Source organism: Passer domesticus, chromosome 4 (assembly GCF_036417665.1).
Source record: "Passer domesticus isolate bPasDom1 chromosome 4, bPasDom1.hap1, whole genome shotgun sequence".
In the NCBI taxonomy this organism is placed as follows: Eukaryota; Metazoa; Chordata; class Aves; order Passeriformes; family Passeridae; genus Passer; species Passer domesticus.
The window spans coordinates 32715257-32734130 of record NC_087477.1 but is presented as its reverse complement, the minus strand read 5'-3'; the positions used below and the strand labels follow the sequence as shown (position 1 = coordinate 32734130).

The 18874-nt window shown below is 37.1% G+C and overlaps 1 protein-coding gene across 12 annotated transcripts in view; it reads right to left on the bottom strand.

The window, feature by feature from the left end:
* The window catches only part of GRID2 (glutamate ionotropic receptor delta type subunit 2), an 809145-nt gene that overhangs the window by 128097 nt on the left and 662174 nt on the right, over positions 1-18874 (bottom strand). For all 12 annotated transcript variants that reach the window (XM_064416952.1, XM_064416954.1, XM_064416953.1 and 9 more), the window contains 2 exons: positions 13225-13326; positions 991-1188 (listed from right to left, as the gene is read on the bottom strand). In XM_064416952.1, coding sequence (XP_064273022.1) covers positions 991-1188; positions 13225-13326 — 300 coding nt within the window. The remainder of the gene's footprint in view (positions 1-990; positions 1189-13224; positions 13327-18874) is intronic.

Here is an 18874-nt window from a genome sequence, read left to right as displayed (position 1 = left end):
TTTTTTTTTTCCAAAAAATATTATTTTCTCTTCTTTTATTGAAAGACTTAAGTCCTGTACCTTACCATGCTGCTCCTTGCTGTTAGCTATGCTTACGAATTAAATTCCACCTTCACGTTTGGAAAAACACTTCTATGGCCAATGTCTAATTTGCCAATGTCTAATTGGCCAATGTCTAATTACATGAATATCTACTGCAGTTCCTCAAGGAAGCACAACAAATGTAGGACTCTACAGCCATAAAAGCTAACCCCACATGTTAATTAAGAGCAAATAAAATACATATATTCACAGTACATATGAGGCAGCAGCAGAATAAAGTCTGACTAGTCTTTTCTCTCTCAATGGGAGAAACTCCAAACAGATAAGATGCAAGGAGTGGGCAAAAAGGAAAAAGGAAAACATTGCATATGCATTAGGTTCAATTTATTTATACTACTGAACAATTAATGTCAAATTAAGTAGACTAAATGGTTTATTAATTACAGAATAGATAATATGTTACTCTTGATTAATACATCTACATAATGTGTTATTATTATATATCAATAAAACATTTTCTGTTGATTATATACTTCATGTGTTCATCACATCAACATTTTTCTAAGTGCTATACATTATTTATGTAATGTATCACTAATTACTGCAACACCAATTTCTCCTCTTTTGAACAGCCTCTTCAACTCATTTGTGTCAGGACTTGCCAAACTAATTAGGGTACTGTGCATCCCATTATTTGACTAGACTGAGATTTTACTTTCGTTGGAAAAAAAAAAAGATCATCCTGCTTTGTAAACAGTTAGTAACAAGTATAATTTCCAGCTTTTCCAGTGCTGTCCAGTGCACACTATTCCAGTGCTGGCAAAGTACAATAAACAAAGTGTTATCAATTACCTGTAAAAAAGGTTACTGGCTGCCACAAACAGAATATAACACATATTTCTTAACTTTGTCACACATTATTACTTAGTAAATAATTAATGACCTTACCTTAAACACCAGTTCTCCTATCAGGCCGTTCCATGACCCATCATCCTGAGGACTCCCATACTTGTGATCTGGTGCTACATAAATTTCGTATTTAAAGCCGAGGTAAGTGGCCAAGGCTTCCAACACATCTATTGAGAAGCCCTGATACTTCTTTGGTTTTCCCAGAACATTTTCAGACACCATGACAAAGGGCTCTTCCTAAACAAACAAAACAAAACAAAGGAGGAATCTGTTAATAAAGCAATTATATGTCATGTTTGGGTGCTGGGGTTTTTTAAACTAAAGCAGGAACTATTAAAATATTATTTATACAAAACTTTCCTAAAATACCTTGCTAGCAGTGTCCTCTAAAGTCTAAAAAATGCTATTTTATTTTGGATTTCCTTCAACAAAGAAATTTTATTTTCTATTATATATTGCAGAAGTAGATCTTCTGCTGTAACGTTTCAACTGAATGCTTTTTAATAATGTCTGCTGACCACACTTATGGTCAGCAGGACAGACATACACTCCATGTCTGTCCATAAATATGGAGGATTCTACAGCACTGCCATTTTCCACTAGCTGGGCAAACACGGCACCTAATTCATCTTGTAAGGAAAGAAAAACAAGGCAAAACTGAAACAGGTGCTGCTCTTGTCCTTCTATTGTAACCTGGATATAGGCCAGCTAAACTTAAATAGTTCTATCCAAAGAAACTCCATTTGAATAGTTTAGGGACAATCAATTATAGGAGTAAAGACTGCCTATGAGAATTATTGGTGAATACTAATCTAAACCAAAACTGCCATAAAGGAGAGAAATAGATTCCAAAAGCTGATACTGAAAAGTCAGGTTTCCAACAACATGCTTTTCTCACTTTTCCAAAGACTTGTAGTAGCTTTCTCTATTTTGTTATTAAATTGCCCCTACTCTGTTATCTTCCTGTTGCACAATTAATTTCTAGACATTCCCCTACACTTATTTTTCAAATAGGATGCAAAAAACCAGATCATATTTCTAAAGACAAAAAATATTTATTTGCCATAGATGCATTTCTGTTAGGCTTGTTCTTTATTTTTACAAAGAATAAAGCCTAAATGAAATCCATCTATGGCAAATATATATTTTCTTTGAAAACATCTGTTTGATCTAAGTACAGCAAAATATTATATCATCCCCAAAAGTATTAAGGTGCTCTAATGCATAGGTATTTTTTAGAATATGCTGCATATCTTTCTCTTAATTCATTACATATTGCTATAATTTTGTATAAGGTTAACAGAAAAGTCTACTCTGAGGTGCAAAAAAGTTAGTTCTGACTTGTCATGGCTTGGCCAGGAGAAGCCCATGAAACCACCCCCTGACCACTTTGCTCTGGTCTGCAAAACTGACAAGCATATAAAAGGAAACAGAATTGATTTTTTGCAGTTCTTCTGGCCCAAAATTTAATTATATCTATAGTGGCATTTTTGTTGGCGTTTAATACATTTCTTTAATATTCTACTACATATATCTGTAAATTACTTGGAAGCCAGAGTATTTCTACCATTTTTTCACTAATCGTATACCTCACTAATACTTTTAGCTTGCTGGAATGTCCTTCTATAAGAACAGGTGTCATTGAATTGCAGGCAGAATGTTCTTGAAATAAGAAAGCATCTTTTGTAAATGCTTGAGCAAATATTCTTAAGGACAGTCACATGCTGAGGATGCTGCCAAAGAAGAAAGGATGCAACCAGACAGCACTGTCAGGATGTTCTTTTCTGACTCCAGGAAATCCAGGAAAAAACCCAACCCCAAACCCAAATCAAATGGAAAATGAACCAAACAACCCCACCCTTAAAAAAAAAAAAAAGTTACGGATGGATTGTCTCAAGTTATTATTTCTAGTTCTCTGATAAAATTTCTTTCTTTCATAGTATCCAAGATCAGTGAAATTGACTAAAAATGGAGGAAAGTAAAATGAATTCTTAAAGTAGTTTTCCAGTGGCCAGGCTCCAAGAACATTGAAGGAATGGAGACAAAGTTGATGAAAGCCTCTCTTAAATGAGAGCACGATGTGAATTCAGCTTTGCTGATCACCTGAACAATTGATTCCATAATATAGACTCAAAATTACAGGGAATGAATGTTTCTGCAACAAATAAAAATGGTAGTTCATCAATCTGAACATGCTACACACAAAATTATAAATATTTATGTGTACAAAAGATGTTTTAGATGTTGATAGTTTTCATATTAGAAAGGATTAATTTTTATCACTAAATTATTTAGCAAATAGCTGCTCATAAACTGATTTTCTATCCAACTGCTCATTGTAGTGATTTAATATGCTGCTTAAAATGCAGTTTGTCACAGTTAATATCCTTATTAGAACTTAATAGTCCTTTATTAAGCAACGTAATATTGTTTGCTGTTGAGAGATTTACAAAAAACCCCAATGTCCAATGTCCTATATATATCTAATGAAATATAAATAGTCAATCAGCTTTCTGCAAAGCAACTAACATTTTGCAATTTTTGTTGAAATCCTTTAATCACATTCCAAACAAAACAAAACCAATCTACTGCCATGATGGTTTTTTGTGCAATTGTTTAAATTTCTGAGAATGCATTGAAAGAGGATGAAAATATTTGTCATGATATTTCCCCTCATAAATCCTGCAGCTTGAAATATGCCCATTGTTATTTTCTTTTTCTTTGCAATGGGAGGGTGTTATGGAAGCTATGGAAAGGTGCACACATCCCTACAACATGGATGTTAAAATTATTATCTCCATCCTTGAGAAAGTTGAACTTGCAGAAAGAAAATAAACATAACAAAACAACTAGGACAATGATGAGCTTGTAGAAAGTAGGTGTGAAAATCTGGTGAGCTAACTGATGATTTTGAAGGTAGGCAACTTCGCCCAGATTATGAAGGTTCCATTCGAACCCAAAAAAATCAGGAAAATCCTGATACACTTTCTCTCCAACGCAAGTGTTAATTCAGACTATATAAGGAGGTCTTTATCAGAGAATCCATACAATTGTCAGCCTTGGAGATGCTCAAAACTCCCCTGGACAGTGTTCCAACAACCTGCTCTTACATTTACCCTGCTCCACACAGCTGCCACCCAAGGGTCCCTTCAAACCTAAATTGTTCCAGAATACAGTGAAGTGATCCAAGGAAGGCCACTGCTCCTGCTTCTCCTTTTCTTCCTCTTGGAGACACCTCTCTAGGGGGCTTATGAGCCTCTATGGGGCATGAGCAGATTTCACAGCCTGTAAAGCCAGGGAGGTCTGGAGAAGCAAACAAGTCACAACATTCATGACAGAGGAGAAAAATAAAAGAAAATGAATAGGTTGCACACCCTTAAATTCTTGTTTTTGCAAGGTTGATGATCTGCCTCACTGAACCACATGGATATCTAGTATATACAGGAGATGGCTTTTCCTCCAACCTCAGTGGAGATCCTTTAAGAGAGGGGTTATTTTCATTCCACTTTACCTTCAACATGCCCCCTTCCTTGGATGCCAACTGAGTGCAGCACTACTAAGTCTGGAAAAGGGCTCCTTCTCAAAATAGCTCCACAGTTATCACTGCCTGGTTTCTTCTTGGGATCAAAGCTATGCTGCCCTGACCCAGTGGAGGATGGGTTTAAGACTTGGTGGATTTTACACAGGACTGTGGGTTAACCATGGTGGACAGCTAAGCACCACACAGCCAAAACCACCTGCAGCAAAGTGAAGCTCAGCAGCAAACAGGTGAAGGTTATACTGGGTGAAGCTGTGCATATTGCCTTTTACAGCTGTAGGAAGAAAAAGTCTGGCTTCAGAGGTGATTATGTCCCTCAAGCAAGAGAAACTGCAAAATGCTAGACTGGCACAGCTTAGGAATAATAAAGGTGAACCCAAGAAAATGGCAACATGGTATAAAAGAGGGAAAGCATTGGGAAGATGATGTAATAGTACTTTTGGGAAGAAGTTCAAGAAAATGTTTGTCCCTCTTACCACACGTTTTAAAGAAGAAGCCACAAAGTAAGTCTGATAGAGGTTAACAATAAGCCTATTGTTAAGCCATGTTAAGACTGATGTAATTTAACATTCCCAGCATCCCTGGAAACTGGTGTGAGATGGCATGCCATGACCTGTGGGTCCTAGCCATGTCCCCTCCTGGCTGCTGCAAAAATTAACCGTGTCCTGGCCAGCACCAGGACAATTTGATAAATGCTTTAAGAGTCTAAGACTTAAAAGTACAAAATACAGTTCTTATTTACTCTGATAAAATTATCAGACATACCAAAAATTTGGATAAAATATCTGGTTTGAAGTAATCTTTTTACATTCCTTACTATAACCCACTAATAAAGTTAAAAATAGGAAAGGAGAGAAAAGCTGTTGGGCACAGAAGACCTTCACACTTGGAAACAGAAGGAGCAATACTCAAACTAAATAGCAGAAAAGAACAATTAGGCTGAGTTTAACTTGGCTGTGTTAATTAATTAGACAATCAAAGAGAAACATCTGTTTGTAGCTGTGCTACAGATGTGGATGATAAAGTCAAGCAATAAATTCCAGCCTGAGAGGAGGCAGGGAGGGAGAACAAGAGAATGACTGCTTTTCAGAAGTTCAGTTCCCTAAACCCAGAGTCTCTGTTTGGGATGATTTTTAGCCAGTAGAATAGTGACTTTAAATTCCAAGCTTTGATAGTAACCTTTTATTTCCTCAATAAAAATCGAGTTTTAAAGATCCAGTATTTTGGTAAAGAAGCTCTCTTTTTTTACAAATTACAGAAAATGTTATTGAAAGAACAGAAAAGTTTCATTAAGATCTTAAACACTGCACTCTAATTAAATACATGAGAGGAAGAAAAAGTTGTGATCAGTGGACTGTTTGCAAGGAAGTGGTGTTCTTTGCTCAGCTGGTCATTATTTTACCTGTTCCCACCAATTCATTAGGATATCTCTGGACAATAAGACAGATTTTCTCTCCAATTAAAAGTGTGGATTCTGTGGCTTTGAGACTTATTTCAGGATAGAAATTACATGGAGCTATGATACACTGCTCTGCTGCACTTATTTGTGAAGGTCTTTTGCTTATTCTAAATATAAAAATGCTAAAAAGCTGGGATATACTTTACAAATGAAAAAGCAAAAGCAAAACAGAAAGATTTGGATTATTTTCCTGGTCAGCTAAATCCTCTTTACCCATTAGCATGGAGAGAAACTTCCTAGACAGGGCACTATACTGAAAATATTGGGTAAAAAATTGGCTTTTGAGGTTAGAGAAGCTAATCACTGCTGGGATTTACAACACAAATTTGAGCTCTATGGGAGCTGGAGGGGTTTAGCCTGGAGAAAATGAGGCTCGGGGGGACATAATTGCTGTCTAAACTATGTGAAGGGAGGTTATGGCAAGGTGGTAATTGGCCTCTTCTCCCAAGAAACAAACTATAGGACGAGTGAAATTGGCCTCAAGTTTTGCCAGGGGCAAATGACTTTGGATATTAGGAAAAAAACTCTTCACTGAAAGGATTGTCAAGCTTTGGAGCAGGTTGCCCAGGGCAGTGGTGAAGTCACCATCCCTGGAGACATCAGGAGATGTTAGAGATGTCGATGTGGCACTTTGGGACATGGTTTAGTGGTGGGCTTGGCAGAGCTGGGTTAATGGTTGGACTTGATGATCTTAAAGGCCTTTTCCAATCTAAATTATCCTATGAAGAGAGTTTTGAAATTAGGCAATTATATGGGTGGTTAGAATTCATAAAGCATATGAAAATGACCTCTGTGTCTACTCATCAAAAGATTCTGAACACACTGGAATATAATACTTTCATAGCAGCACTCCATTCAATAGGACTCTAGATTCATTAAATTTTCCCTCTTTCTTCACTGAAAGCAGTGAGGGAAAAAGAAAGAAAATTTTAAAAAAAGAAAGTGAGAAATGAAGCTCAGTTTTGGGCAGGACTGTCAATCTGTGCTTGACACTGACTCTAGAAACAGTGGACAGCCACATTAAATGATTTCCAAAGCCCAGGCTGAGCCTTGGCAATCTCATGAAGGAAATATTCACTGTGACACTCTAAAAACTCCCATTCCCTGCCAATATTAAGAAACTGCTCCCCAAACTGATATTCACACTTATTACTAGATTTCTCAACTTCCTTCCCATGGCTGCTGGATGACCAAGCACAGTCATTATAACCAATAAGAAACATAAAGTCTGATAACCTCTAACCAAAATATTATCAAGCACAAGATGCTATCGTGTTGTTGCTAGGCAAAATCGGTTTTTTCCTTGACTGAAAAAATAATGAATGGCCCCCTTTTATACGTTAGATATTTTGCATTTCCTTCCCCAAAAGACTTTGGTGAAATATGCAGTCCCAAATACTTAATTTCCTCAACTGCTTTATTGATTGCTGTTTTGGGGATTTTATTTGGCTAGGAACAGCACAGCAGCTTGTTATTTTAATCGAACAACAATGTACATTAATTCATGTTAGAGTCAATGACCAAAATTTAATTGAAACATTTCATTCTTTCATTACAGAAATTCTCCCACTATCAACAGTAATAAAATTGATGCAAAACATAACACAGTCCCCCACCTCTTAAAAAAACTGATACATAGATGAAGGATTGAAATCTACAAGATCTTGGATAACTAAATATTGTGCCAATGGGCTGTGTAACTGTATTGGCACTGAAAGCCACCATTCTCTGATCCTGTGCTTTTCAAAAAGATTGATTACAAAGTCAGTTGTACTAATAGAAAAGTCACCTTTTCTATAGTAAAACACTCATTCACATCCCAGAAACGGAGTACAATATCAAGTGGATTTTACATTTGGCCTATTTTTATCCATGCATGTAGTCTGTCACTTTTTTGATCTGTTTATTGTCATCCTCAATTAGACAGGAAATTTGTTTTTTAGTTACAGTACTTTAAAGAGTATTTTTCCCTCAAGTGGAATGGTAACATCTGGATTTATTATGAATTTTAGTTTAGTCCTATTTACAAGAAATGAACAAAGAATGTCAGCCCCTCTTCCTCCCATTTCTCAGCAATGGGACTAAAATTCCTTTCAAAGCAATCTGTGGCAATGGTCTATTAGAATGCTGCCAAGCTTTGTGCATTGATTTTAATCCACAATAACTTAATGCAGGTAACAGCTCTTTCTGACCCATGTGACAGGAATATGGATTGAGATTGGAATTGATTGGAGTGCTTTAGAGTGCGTCTAAAGAGTACAATGGTGGCTTTAATGCAGATAGTTCAGCTACCTGAATTAGCAAAAGTGTGGTATGGGTACCTGAACCTGCTGCCAGCTACACTGGACTCCTTCCTGCAGCCTTGCAAGGGCTCCTGTTCACGAGGAGCTGTGTCACACAGCTCACCTCCTTTTCCACCTTGTGTAGTACAGAAAGATAATTGCAGCCAGAGTGAGAGCCTCTTTCTGCTTCCAAGTCAAATTTCTGTGAACTGTGTGAATTGCTCTGGAATGCAAATGTGCCCACAGAGCAGATGGGTAAAGGTCAGCGAGCAGATAAAGCCAGGGAGCCCCGAGAGGTAGCCCTTGACACAGAGATGAGTTAGGCTGGTCCTACCAGGCTTGGCACTGCACCTACCTTGCTGCCAAGCTGTGGCCCCAGCCAGGTCCCAAAACATTTGAATTGCTTGATAACCACCTTATCTAGTATATAGTACCTGCTACTTTAGAAAAATGGGTTGAAAATAATAACTGAAAAAAAAAAAGGTGCTGGGTTTCCCAGCAGGCTGTGAGATTAAAGCTTGTCAAATGAATGATCCCAGTAGTGAGTAACTGTAAGGTTTATAACCTGTTTTAATACAAGCTAGGTAGCTCAAAGGGACATAAAACAGCTATTAAAAAAGGCCTGTGCCCAGTCAGTAGCAATTTAAACTTGGCCCTTTGTACAGGTGTGGTGGTTACAAGAGGAATACAAAGACAGGTTATGCCTCTGTCAAGGAGTATTAATTTCTGGTTTTGTAATAATGATTTGAATTGTTACTATTTTGGGTACTACTGCACTCCAATATACCAATACATAGATATATATACATATATATATATATATATACACACACACAGAGTATAATACATACCTCAATTAAAATTATTTTTCTTAAAGATTGTGTTTACTAGGGCAGAGATAGAGCTGCCTGATGAAATCAAGTGACTTTACAGAAGTCCACAGCATTCAGATATGAAAATGGGGAAATGGAATCAGGACTGCATGAAAAAAGTGATCAACAAAAACATTGGGAGAAAGTAGAAGAAGCACTATGAGAATATTGCACACTATTATAAAATATTTATTCAACATTTAATGAGGCATCCTGCACATAATCTTTCCTGAGGTTGATCTTTATTGTACAGACATTCACTGATGTTTTTGCCCTGACATTTTTAATGCTTTATCACTTCTAACTGTTTGTTCCTCTGCATATGCTTAAACACTGTCTTATTTCATCTTCCTTATCCCTGTCCTTTCCCCAGTCACCCTGAAAGTTACTCCAGCTTCGGAAAGAACTTTTTTTTTTTTAACTTCCTTTAAGCCAGTATTGGAATTCAAATCCCAAAGACAGTTTCAGCTTTTAAAATCAGGCCTTAGCTTCATATCTTACTTTTCATCTCTGAGTGGTAAATTCAATAGAAAAAGGGACTGAAGATGCAGACCTCCTGCCAGCTCAATGTCCCTGAAGACATTGTCTGCTTTCAAATTTCTTTCTTTTCTAATCTGGGCAACAAATGTTCATGCATTAAATACCAACCACTGAGAATTAAACTAGTCCACATATGATAACATTTTCCACGGTACAAATGATGTTTCTTAATTATTTTTTCTTTCTATGCTTATCTACCCTTTTGGCAGTCCTTTCACTACATCACGTCCCACAGTGCCCACCTGCAGCCAAGGGTGACCAACCTGCAGCTCTGTGCAGGTAACCTGGGTAATTACTCTTGAGATACTGTGTACAGGGATGTATGGCAAAGCATAATTCAGCATGGCTTGCTGTTATCTGTCTTTCCTTTATCCCGCCTGCCTTCTCAGGACCCTCCAGATATGAAAATACATTCCTGTCTGGGAGTTGTTTTGAATTTTCATGTAGAGCCTAAAAATACCTTTTGCACCATTAGGATATTATATGTTATGCACTCTCAGGAAAGGCTCTGTACTTTGCAGTCAAGGTTTTAATGCTTTAAAATGGGGAAATTCAAAGTTTTTCCTTTTTTGAATAACAGGGGCTTTTTAAGAAAATACAATTTCACAAATACCTGCTGGCCTATTCATTGTCAAATGGACCAAATCTCATTCAATTTCCAAAGTCTTAATATTCATATGAATAATTCAGTAATTTCTGAGGCTAATACAATGATGCTATGAGAATATTTGCTGTATTTTAGGTCTTTTTCAATAAAACCGAACAACCGAAAAAGAGAATAAACTGAGACAGCCAAAAAGGATATATAGCTAAATTTGTTCTTGGGCAATTGTTCATTCAAGACACTCTGAATTTGTTTGGAACAGCTATGGTGACCTTTGATTGAGCTACATTTCAGAAACTCGGAATACATTTCAGAAATTCACCAGGAAGTGACTTGAACTTAAGAGCAACTTGTCAAACACAAAGTTCAGACTTCAGCTTCACATGTGGAAGCAGTCCAAGACAGAGATATCTGATATTTAAGTTAAACAAGATAAGCCTTTTCCAAAAGTGTAGAAAGTGTGGTACTACCCCAACCCAGATTAAAACATTGAATTATGGGTAAACAAACATGACCATAGTTCTCCACAGAATAAACCACAAAGAAATATTTGTTATTGCTATTTATGCAAATGACAGCATTCATATTTACTGCAGAAGAGCCAGGATTCTCTGCCAAGTGAAACCAGATGATTTCCAGTTTGGGACTACACTGTATTCTGCCATACTCGCAAAGAGATTTTGGTTAAGGTCTGCAGATACATAGCTCATAATTATTACATTTACCTAGGGAAAGGAATTAGTTGATGGATGTGGATGACGGGAATTGTTCCGCATTTGCTTATTGAAAGACCGAGGAAATAAGTCACAATCATTTATGATTTTCAGACTCCAGAAGGTTTAATTTCATTAGTATAATGCAATAAAACCCCAGGTGTTGCAATTTGCTATCCTCTCAAATTCTACTACAGTTTTAAAAAAAGTCCTTTTCAACCTGAAGGCATAGCAAAATGAAATTGGAAGAGGAGAAGGGCTATCTAAAGGCTATCTAAAAAGGCATGAGAGATTTGAACTGTTAAAGCCAATTTACAAATTAATGTAAATTTCTCAACTCTCAATGAAAAAGAAACCTATTAATATTCAAAGGTATTACTATTTAATTTTAACACTTGTTTCCCTGGATCAAGATCATTCTGTTAGAAAATGGCAGATTTAACAACAAGAACTAATCATTCACAGTCTGTATAGATTCTTTACTTTTAACAGAAATGTACTGACTTAATTGAAGAATGGGGAGAGAGATGGAAGAGAAAATATAATAAAGACCACCACTAAAATAAAGTTAATTGGTGAAATCCCTCCTGCTCTCACATCCAAGGTAAGAATCACACATTTTCATCACAGAGGTTAAATACAAATCTCCAGTTTTGTCCTACCCAGAAGATATAAAACTAGTGAGGAGACTGAAATGCCCTGTGCTGTGTTGAACTTTAAATTTTGTCTTTGCTTTTATAATTATTGTAGAATCCTACTAGCATAGGCAATTATTTTTGTGTATCTTTGCAAGTTGATAAATATCCATGCTATTATAATGTGAAAGAAGAAGCTCGCTGTCAAAGTAACAAAGATAACTGGGGATAAAGCAAGAACAGTGGGGAGAGAGGAAAGAACTACTACTAAAAACAACGCTAATGTTCTAATTCAAATTTATTTTCTAGGCAAAATCCACAGATCATTTTTGTCAACAGATAATTATACTTATCAGGAGTATCAGGCAAAACAGAGACCAGCCACTGCCACCATGATGCTATTTTGATGAACATGCAAATAAAGTATAAACTTCCTCCTCTCTGTTACTCCTTTATTTTGTTTTGTTGGTGGGTTTTTTGTTTTGTTGGTGGTTGTTTGTTTGTTGGTTTTGTTTTTTCCAGTGCATTCATTCTTCCTTGGCCAGCTTTTGTTGTTTAGTTTGGCTTTGGGTTCTTTTTCAGGTTTGTGGGCGTTTTTTTGGTTGTTGTTTTGGGGTTGGTTGTTTTGTTGTTGTTTGGTTTGTTTTGTCTTGTAGATACTACCACAGGAAGTTTGCTAATGTACTAAGAACTGGAACAGAATGTTCACCCTGAGAGGTAAAGGTGTGTAAATACTCATAAAATAATTGCAGGGGTATGAAACTGCTCTGTCTGTGGCACTGACCTGCTCTGGTGACTTCACTTTCCACCCCTGACTCTTCATCATGCAGTCAACAATGCAAACCCTGAAAACTCCTCATCTTGCTGTTTATAAAAAAGTGCTGGGCCTTTAGACAGTGATCTCAAACACAAGTAGAGAGCAGCAAGAGAGAAATAGCACAATCTAACCTTGACAGTTCTGCAGCCCTGGATCAACTTTGTATTTGGATCCAAAGAGGGCTATATGTCTCATATTATTTTCTATATTTCTTTATTTTTTCCCCACTCTTAAAAAACTTCTCCTCAAGCTAAGTTTATGGCAGGGAATACACTGGCCTCATAACAGACATTGTCTGTTCAGCTTCAAATCAGTAACTTTTCTTAAAGTAAGATGTGCAAACAGGGGAAGAACCTGGCTGACAAAAAGCCAGGATGGGACAGTGGATGTTGTACCAAACTAACATTACTTGACCTAAGCTAACCTTGAATATTTTTCTGAGTGCGACAATTTGTGCTAGACTGCACACAATTTGCCAAGGTGATTGGAATTGAATCATTTAGAGCTTCAGCTAGGTAGCTTTGGCTAACAGGGCACTTAAGTTGCTCTTTATCAGCTCACATGCTTGTGTTACCTAATTTAGAATGTTCCTGTGCAAGAAACAGGTTCCAATGTTTTTGATTCAGTCTGAAAAATTCTGTACTGATAAACAATTTTATTCTGTGGAAAATTATCATCTTTCTAGTTTTTTTTGACCAGCTTAAATCAGAGCCTCTAATACCAACTACTTGATAAAACCATGCACTTAGTAAAAAGATGTGGCAAAAGGAAAAAATAATTCCTGCCAGGGCAGAAGGATGAGGATCTGCTTACCAGCACAGTCACCACACGCAGAACCACTCCTCTCATGTTGTTCTCCAGCTTTCTGTCTGTTAGTGACCCATTCAGACCAGTTACAGGATTCCAGCAGCCAAGCTAAAAGAGAAAACAAAAATAATTTTCTCATTGCCTGTAAAACTTTGCTAGTCATTCCTGCTAGGTGTCTTTAAGGAGGAACATATGTAATAGACAGAATACCTTCTGGACTCAATGGGATGGAAACTCAGGGGATGGCTTGTGCACAGATTCATCTTGAAATTGAAAATGAAGCTATTAAGGATATCAGGTTTTGATTTTAAATACCAGTGTGCAATGGATGACAGCACCGAGGATCTGGGGTTATATGAGTTGCTTTAAAAGAGGTCAGAGAGGATATCAATATTAGTGAAAGACATATAAAAAGTACTGTACCTGTAGCAATATTTCCACCTTACTTTCATTAATACACTAATTGGAGAAATAATAGCTACCATCATTTTAGCACGCTCTTTGATCCAGCCCATCATTCCTAGTGCAACTCTGACAAAAGGAATTACACCAGCTTTAATTAAAGCTTATACTACTAATTGGTAATGAAACAGCAGTGATTTTAAGCCAGTTTAAAAATCACATTTAAAGATGATTGAAGAAAAGACCATTGGATAGGCACATCACAGTATTGAGAGGGTACTACAATATACTATGCAGAAAAAGAAGTCCATCTGTGCCATTCTTTGCATTGGTGCTATTGTATTTCTTGAGCTTCTGTGAATGAAGCTTTTGCTCAAGAATGTCTTTGGGATTATCTGCCTTTCACTCTGGGACCAGTAGATACTGACTTGTAATTCAGCTTCTCTGAAAATGTAACTGGCCTGAGCTTTTGTATGATGGTAGATGCTTTTTTTTAAGCACAGAGAAACAAATCAATCAAGCACACATCCCTTAGCACCACACACCAAGATAACCAGTTTCATTTTTGAAATTCATTACCACACTCAGCTGTCCTGCACAATTACCAGTGCTAAATCCAAAACCCAACAGAAGCACAAATGACTGACTTCAGAGGACTTTAGAAAAGAGTCTCAATCATGGCAGAGTCTCAATTGCCTATGTGAAGTCATTACACAGCCAGAGAGACAGACAGGCACCTGCAGCTACCAGTTCTTGCCCTGAATCACCTTCTCCATGGACTGTGAATGAAACTTTTCCAGGGATGTTCATCTTCTGACTCCTATTTAAAGGAAGAAAAGGTCTTGCTCCCTCTGACAAACCAAAATTAACATCAGTAGGGTATTGTTGGCTCCAGTGGCCTCTACTAAGACTATTCTCTTGGAGAATTCAACACCATAATCTGAGAGAAACAAACTGTAAAATATGGAAAATATTACTGTAATTTCACACAGAGTCACAGAAATGGCAGGTTGTCTCAAACCATCTGAAAGGGTTTGTAAAGAAGGGGGCTTTGCTGACTGTACTTGAACAGGAATTTACAGAAATCATTATTTTCAGTCCTTCATGTGAAAAGGCTTTGTGTATGTGTTTCATAGATCTTTCAAAGTGAAACAGAAGACAAACTACAAGCTTTAAATTTAAACATATTTAACAATTTTAGAAGTGTGTAATCTGAAATATTTGTTTTCTTCATTACATCCATTAGATTGGAGTAACTCCTAAATTTTTCATTTCAATGTATTTATATAAATTCTTTGAAGATGCCTCTTTAAGAAATGAATATCTCAAATAGTAAAAAAACCCCAATTTACTGCAATGATATAGAATTAGGTTTGTAATAATGGTCTCACAGGTCTTTTCCAACTTAAATGATCCCACAATTCTATGTTTCCCACAGGAACATGGCCTTAAAACAATGTTGTCACTTCTCTCTGCTGCTTTCAGGAGTGCTCACAGCTAATTCTTGCCCATCTGAAGTCAAGGTTATCCTCCAGTCAGGGAATGAGTGAAGGTAATGCTAACCATACTTGTAACCACATGTGATGACTGAATCAAGGATCTACTAGATCCAAACCCCAGAGAAACTGAAAGCAGCAACAGGATACAAGGAGAAACAAAACCAGGAGGTGTCCTATTCATCTCTTGAAATTGCTCATCGTTCCTATGGCTGCCTCTAAATAAAAGCACAAAATTATCCCCATTTGGTTTCCCCACTTCGTGTTCCCATCCCACAAAGACCAGCAAGAGATCATAGCATCCCTCTCTGCTTCTTCTGGTCCTCCACAGTTTATCCAGCTGCTCTCTAGTCGTGGATGGACTACTGACACATTCCAGGTCCTCTCCACTCCCCTGGCAAAGCCCTGCAACACTTTGAGTTGAATAAATGCTGAAGGGTATGGCCTGTAATAAATAGTACAGTGAAATGCAGCAAATGTACGTGCACTGCACTTTGTACGTGACAAACCACTGACATCCTATAAAGGAAAGCATTTAATGGGCTACATTTTTGTATGAAAAATAGTGAAAACAATACTAAGTTCAGAACAAAGCTGCATTAAATTAATTCAGTGATTGTCATTCTTAGTCACACAAAGAAACTAATTAGAACTTAGATCCAATTAGCATATCCAAATGTGCTGGATGTATAATTACTGCAGAAACTCTGTTGCTTTTGCCAGAACTAAAACCCTAGGAAGTTGCTGAAGAGCCTTTTTATGCTTTTGAAGTTAAAGTCCCTTTTTAATTATGTACATTAATGTGCACATATTTATATAATTAAGTTTTTAGCCCAACCTTACCTTTTTAAGGCAAACCCCCCCCCCCCCAACATAACATTTCTGGAAATTCAGCATAGCACTAATTTTCGTTTAAAAAGGCACTTTTTATTTTCAATTATTGTTCATTTAATTTTCAATTCAATTGTTCCTTTATGCAGCTCAGTCATGGTGAAGACAAATGCGCAGTGTCTTGCCAACAAAGTTGAAATTGATTTTGAGTGGGAGCTGCTTACTCTTATTAGCAGAAAACAAATCAACATTTATTGATGACAATTTGAGCTTGTCATTGCAGCGAGGAGCAAATGTAACTACTGCGGAAACATTGAGACGGGGGCGGTATGAAGCTCCCTCTTGAGCTTTGTCTCATTTAACTGCTGCTGCAAAACATTTGCTGCTTCTGCAGTTACTGCCTTTTACTTTTGTTCTCTCTCTGATGGTTGAATGAGAGAACAGATCAGACAATAACAGAATCTCACAAGAATTCTGGTGGATTTGGGCAGATGGGTGATGGGAACCCTCTTACTGAGCACAGTGCTTGTCATCTTCATACCACATGAAATTTATCATTTATAGTGCTCTGAACTTCTGTTTCAGTTTCTTTTATTTATTCTAATGACAGCTTTCACTCTGCTAGGTTTGAAATAATATGATGAAGATGGAAAAGTTGTCAGACTTCTACTTCCTTTGATATCCAATTTGCAATCTCTTCCTGTTCATCCCACGCCCCAGCTTGTTATCCTCACTGTCATCAATGTTCAAATGGGCTTTGTTCTCATGTTTTGCTGGCAAAGCCAAAAATTTACTTCCCTTCTTCATTAGAAATTTTTGACTATATGAACAATGCATTAGGGAAGGTCTTTAATTTGTATATCAGTATTACAGTAGGCAAAATCTATTTCATGTGTAGTTACAATTTCATTATTTATAAGGAACTTGGAACACTAAAGTCTATAATGCATTTATAACAGAGCTTACAGCCAGTTTTCCTCCCCTACTTCCTATGCAACCAGTGAACTCTGCTGAATATCTGAGAGTTTCACTTCTTTTTCTGGCAGAGTAAAATGCAGATTGTGTCAATTAATCAAGAAAAATACATTGGCCTGGTGTGGTCACAGTTGAAGTCGATCAGAGAAAATGAATAAAACCAGAATACTGATATAGATGAATTACTTAAGTGCTTGTCAATACATCAAAGTTTAGAGTGCTCTGTTGCTTCAATTAACATGGAAAATACACAGAAACTGGTTTATCCAATGCAACCACCTTGGAACTCAGACTGCATTACCACAACACAAGGGTCAAGAGCAGAAAACAACTCTAGAGGAGGTGCAATGGAAATCTGAAAGACAAAACTACACTGCATCTGCAACCCAAATCTATAAGGACATTGGGATCACAGACTCCTCTTTCATTTATTTCTCTGTCATTTAAAGAAAAAAATATAAACAATACCTTGGTTTTAGTATGGATAGCCTGACAAAATATTTCCAGTGGAAATACCCAGGACAGAGCAGTTCATAGAGAGCTGCTGAGCCACAGAAAGAGCAGCCTCCCAGCCTGGAGTAACCACATGCACTTCAGAAACTCCCTCCTCAATTTTCACCTGGGTCCAACCTGCTTTAGGAACTGAATTCTTGCAAGATCCCACTTCAACGGAAGAAATGTGCATTAATAATCCCCTTTTCCATTCCAAAGCATACTAAATTCACAGAAATGGAAAAGACCCCATGAAGCTGTCACAGAATGACACACAGTGGAAGATTAGAGCTCCCAGGAGTGCTGGGAAGACATGAAATGGGGCACACAACAAAAAATAATGAAGAAAAAGGTAGAGTTTCTTTTGCTGATATGTGGATTCAGAACTTGCAAAATTTTCTAGGACACCAGTTTAGGCAAAATTCAAGCAGGACAACCCAGCAATTGTTTTGCAGAGAATATTCCTCATGCCTCTTGTCAGCTGTTGTTCAATATGTCCAACAACAACTGGGAAATCAGACACTAAACCCTATTGCTTAACAATTATGTCTCAGAGAAGAAACACCATAAAAAATATATTTTGTCAATATGATACTGTCAGTTATGCAAAAATAGTCAGATGCTCTGTTACCTGGTTAAAGAGTCCTTTCCATTCAGCTCTTCAGCCAGCAACCAAGAGCTGATCAACCACATCTGCAAAAAAATCTGGTGTCCAGGGATTAGCTGAGGCTTTTTGTACCCCTGGGCTTGATTAAAGAAGTAAGGATCCGTTTTGTTTTTGCAGCAATTTCCTAATAGGATTGCTTAGCAGGAAAGCTTTCTGTGTTTAACTGCTGCCTTCACCAAAGCTTAGGTAATAGTCAGCAAATAGTAAGTTGTTAAAATCGATAGAAAATACTGTGCTCAACAATTGGATAATGTATAGAAGCATTTGTTTCTCCTACATTCTGTGTGGTGAAATCTATATAGTTCTGTGCATTCAGTTAATTATTTTGTACAGTGTTTTTTATTGCTTTAATTTGTCTCTGGCCTAGAAGGAATGGCCTGCCCCTAGACTTGCTCTGTTATTTTCAAGCTGTTAGGATGACTTGAATACTCAAGTTTAGTTTTATATCCAGTGTGCTAAGGATTGTAATTGCAGGAGCTGAGGTGGACTATTTGTTTTTCTAACTGATCATAGACACAAGTGCAAGTGACCTCAATAGAAATTTCTTTCCTCAAAGCCAATGCACAAGGCAGAATAACACTGAACAGAGTTAATAAAATATTTTGCTCTGGGGACTACCCAATTTTCCTTTTCTTACTGAACTGAAATAAAGAAGCTAATGGAAAGTAACAACCTGCTGTTCATTTGCCTACGAGCTCCTGACTCAATGTTTTCTTAAGGACCCAGATTGCTGCCAGAAGTTATAATTGGGTATTTTAGACCACTGACAAATGTTGAATTTACAGAGGAAACA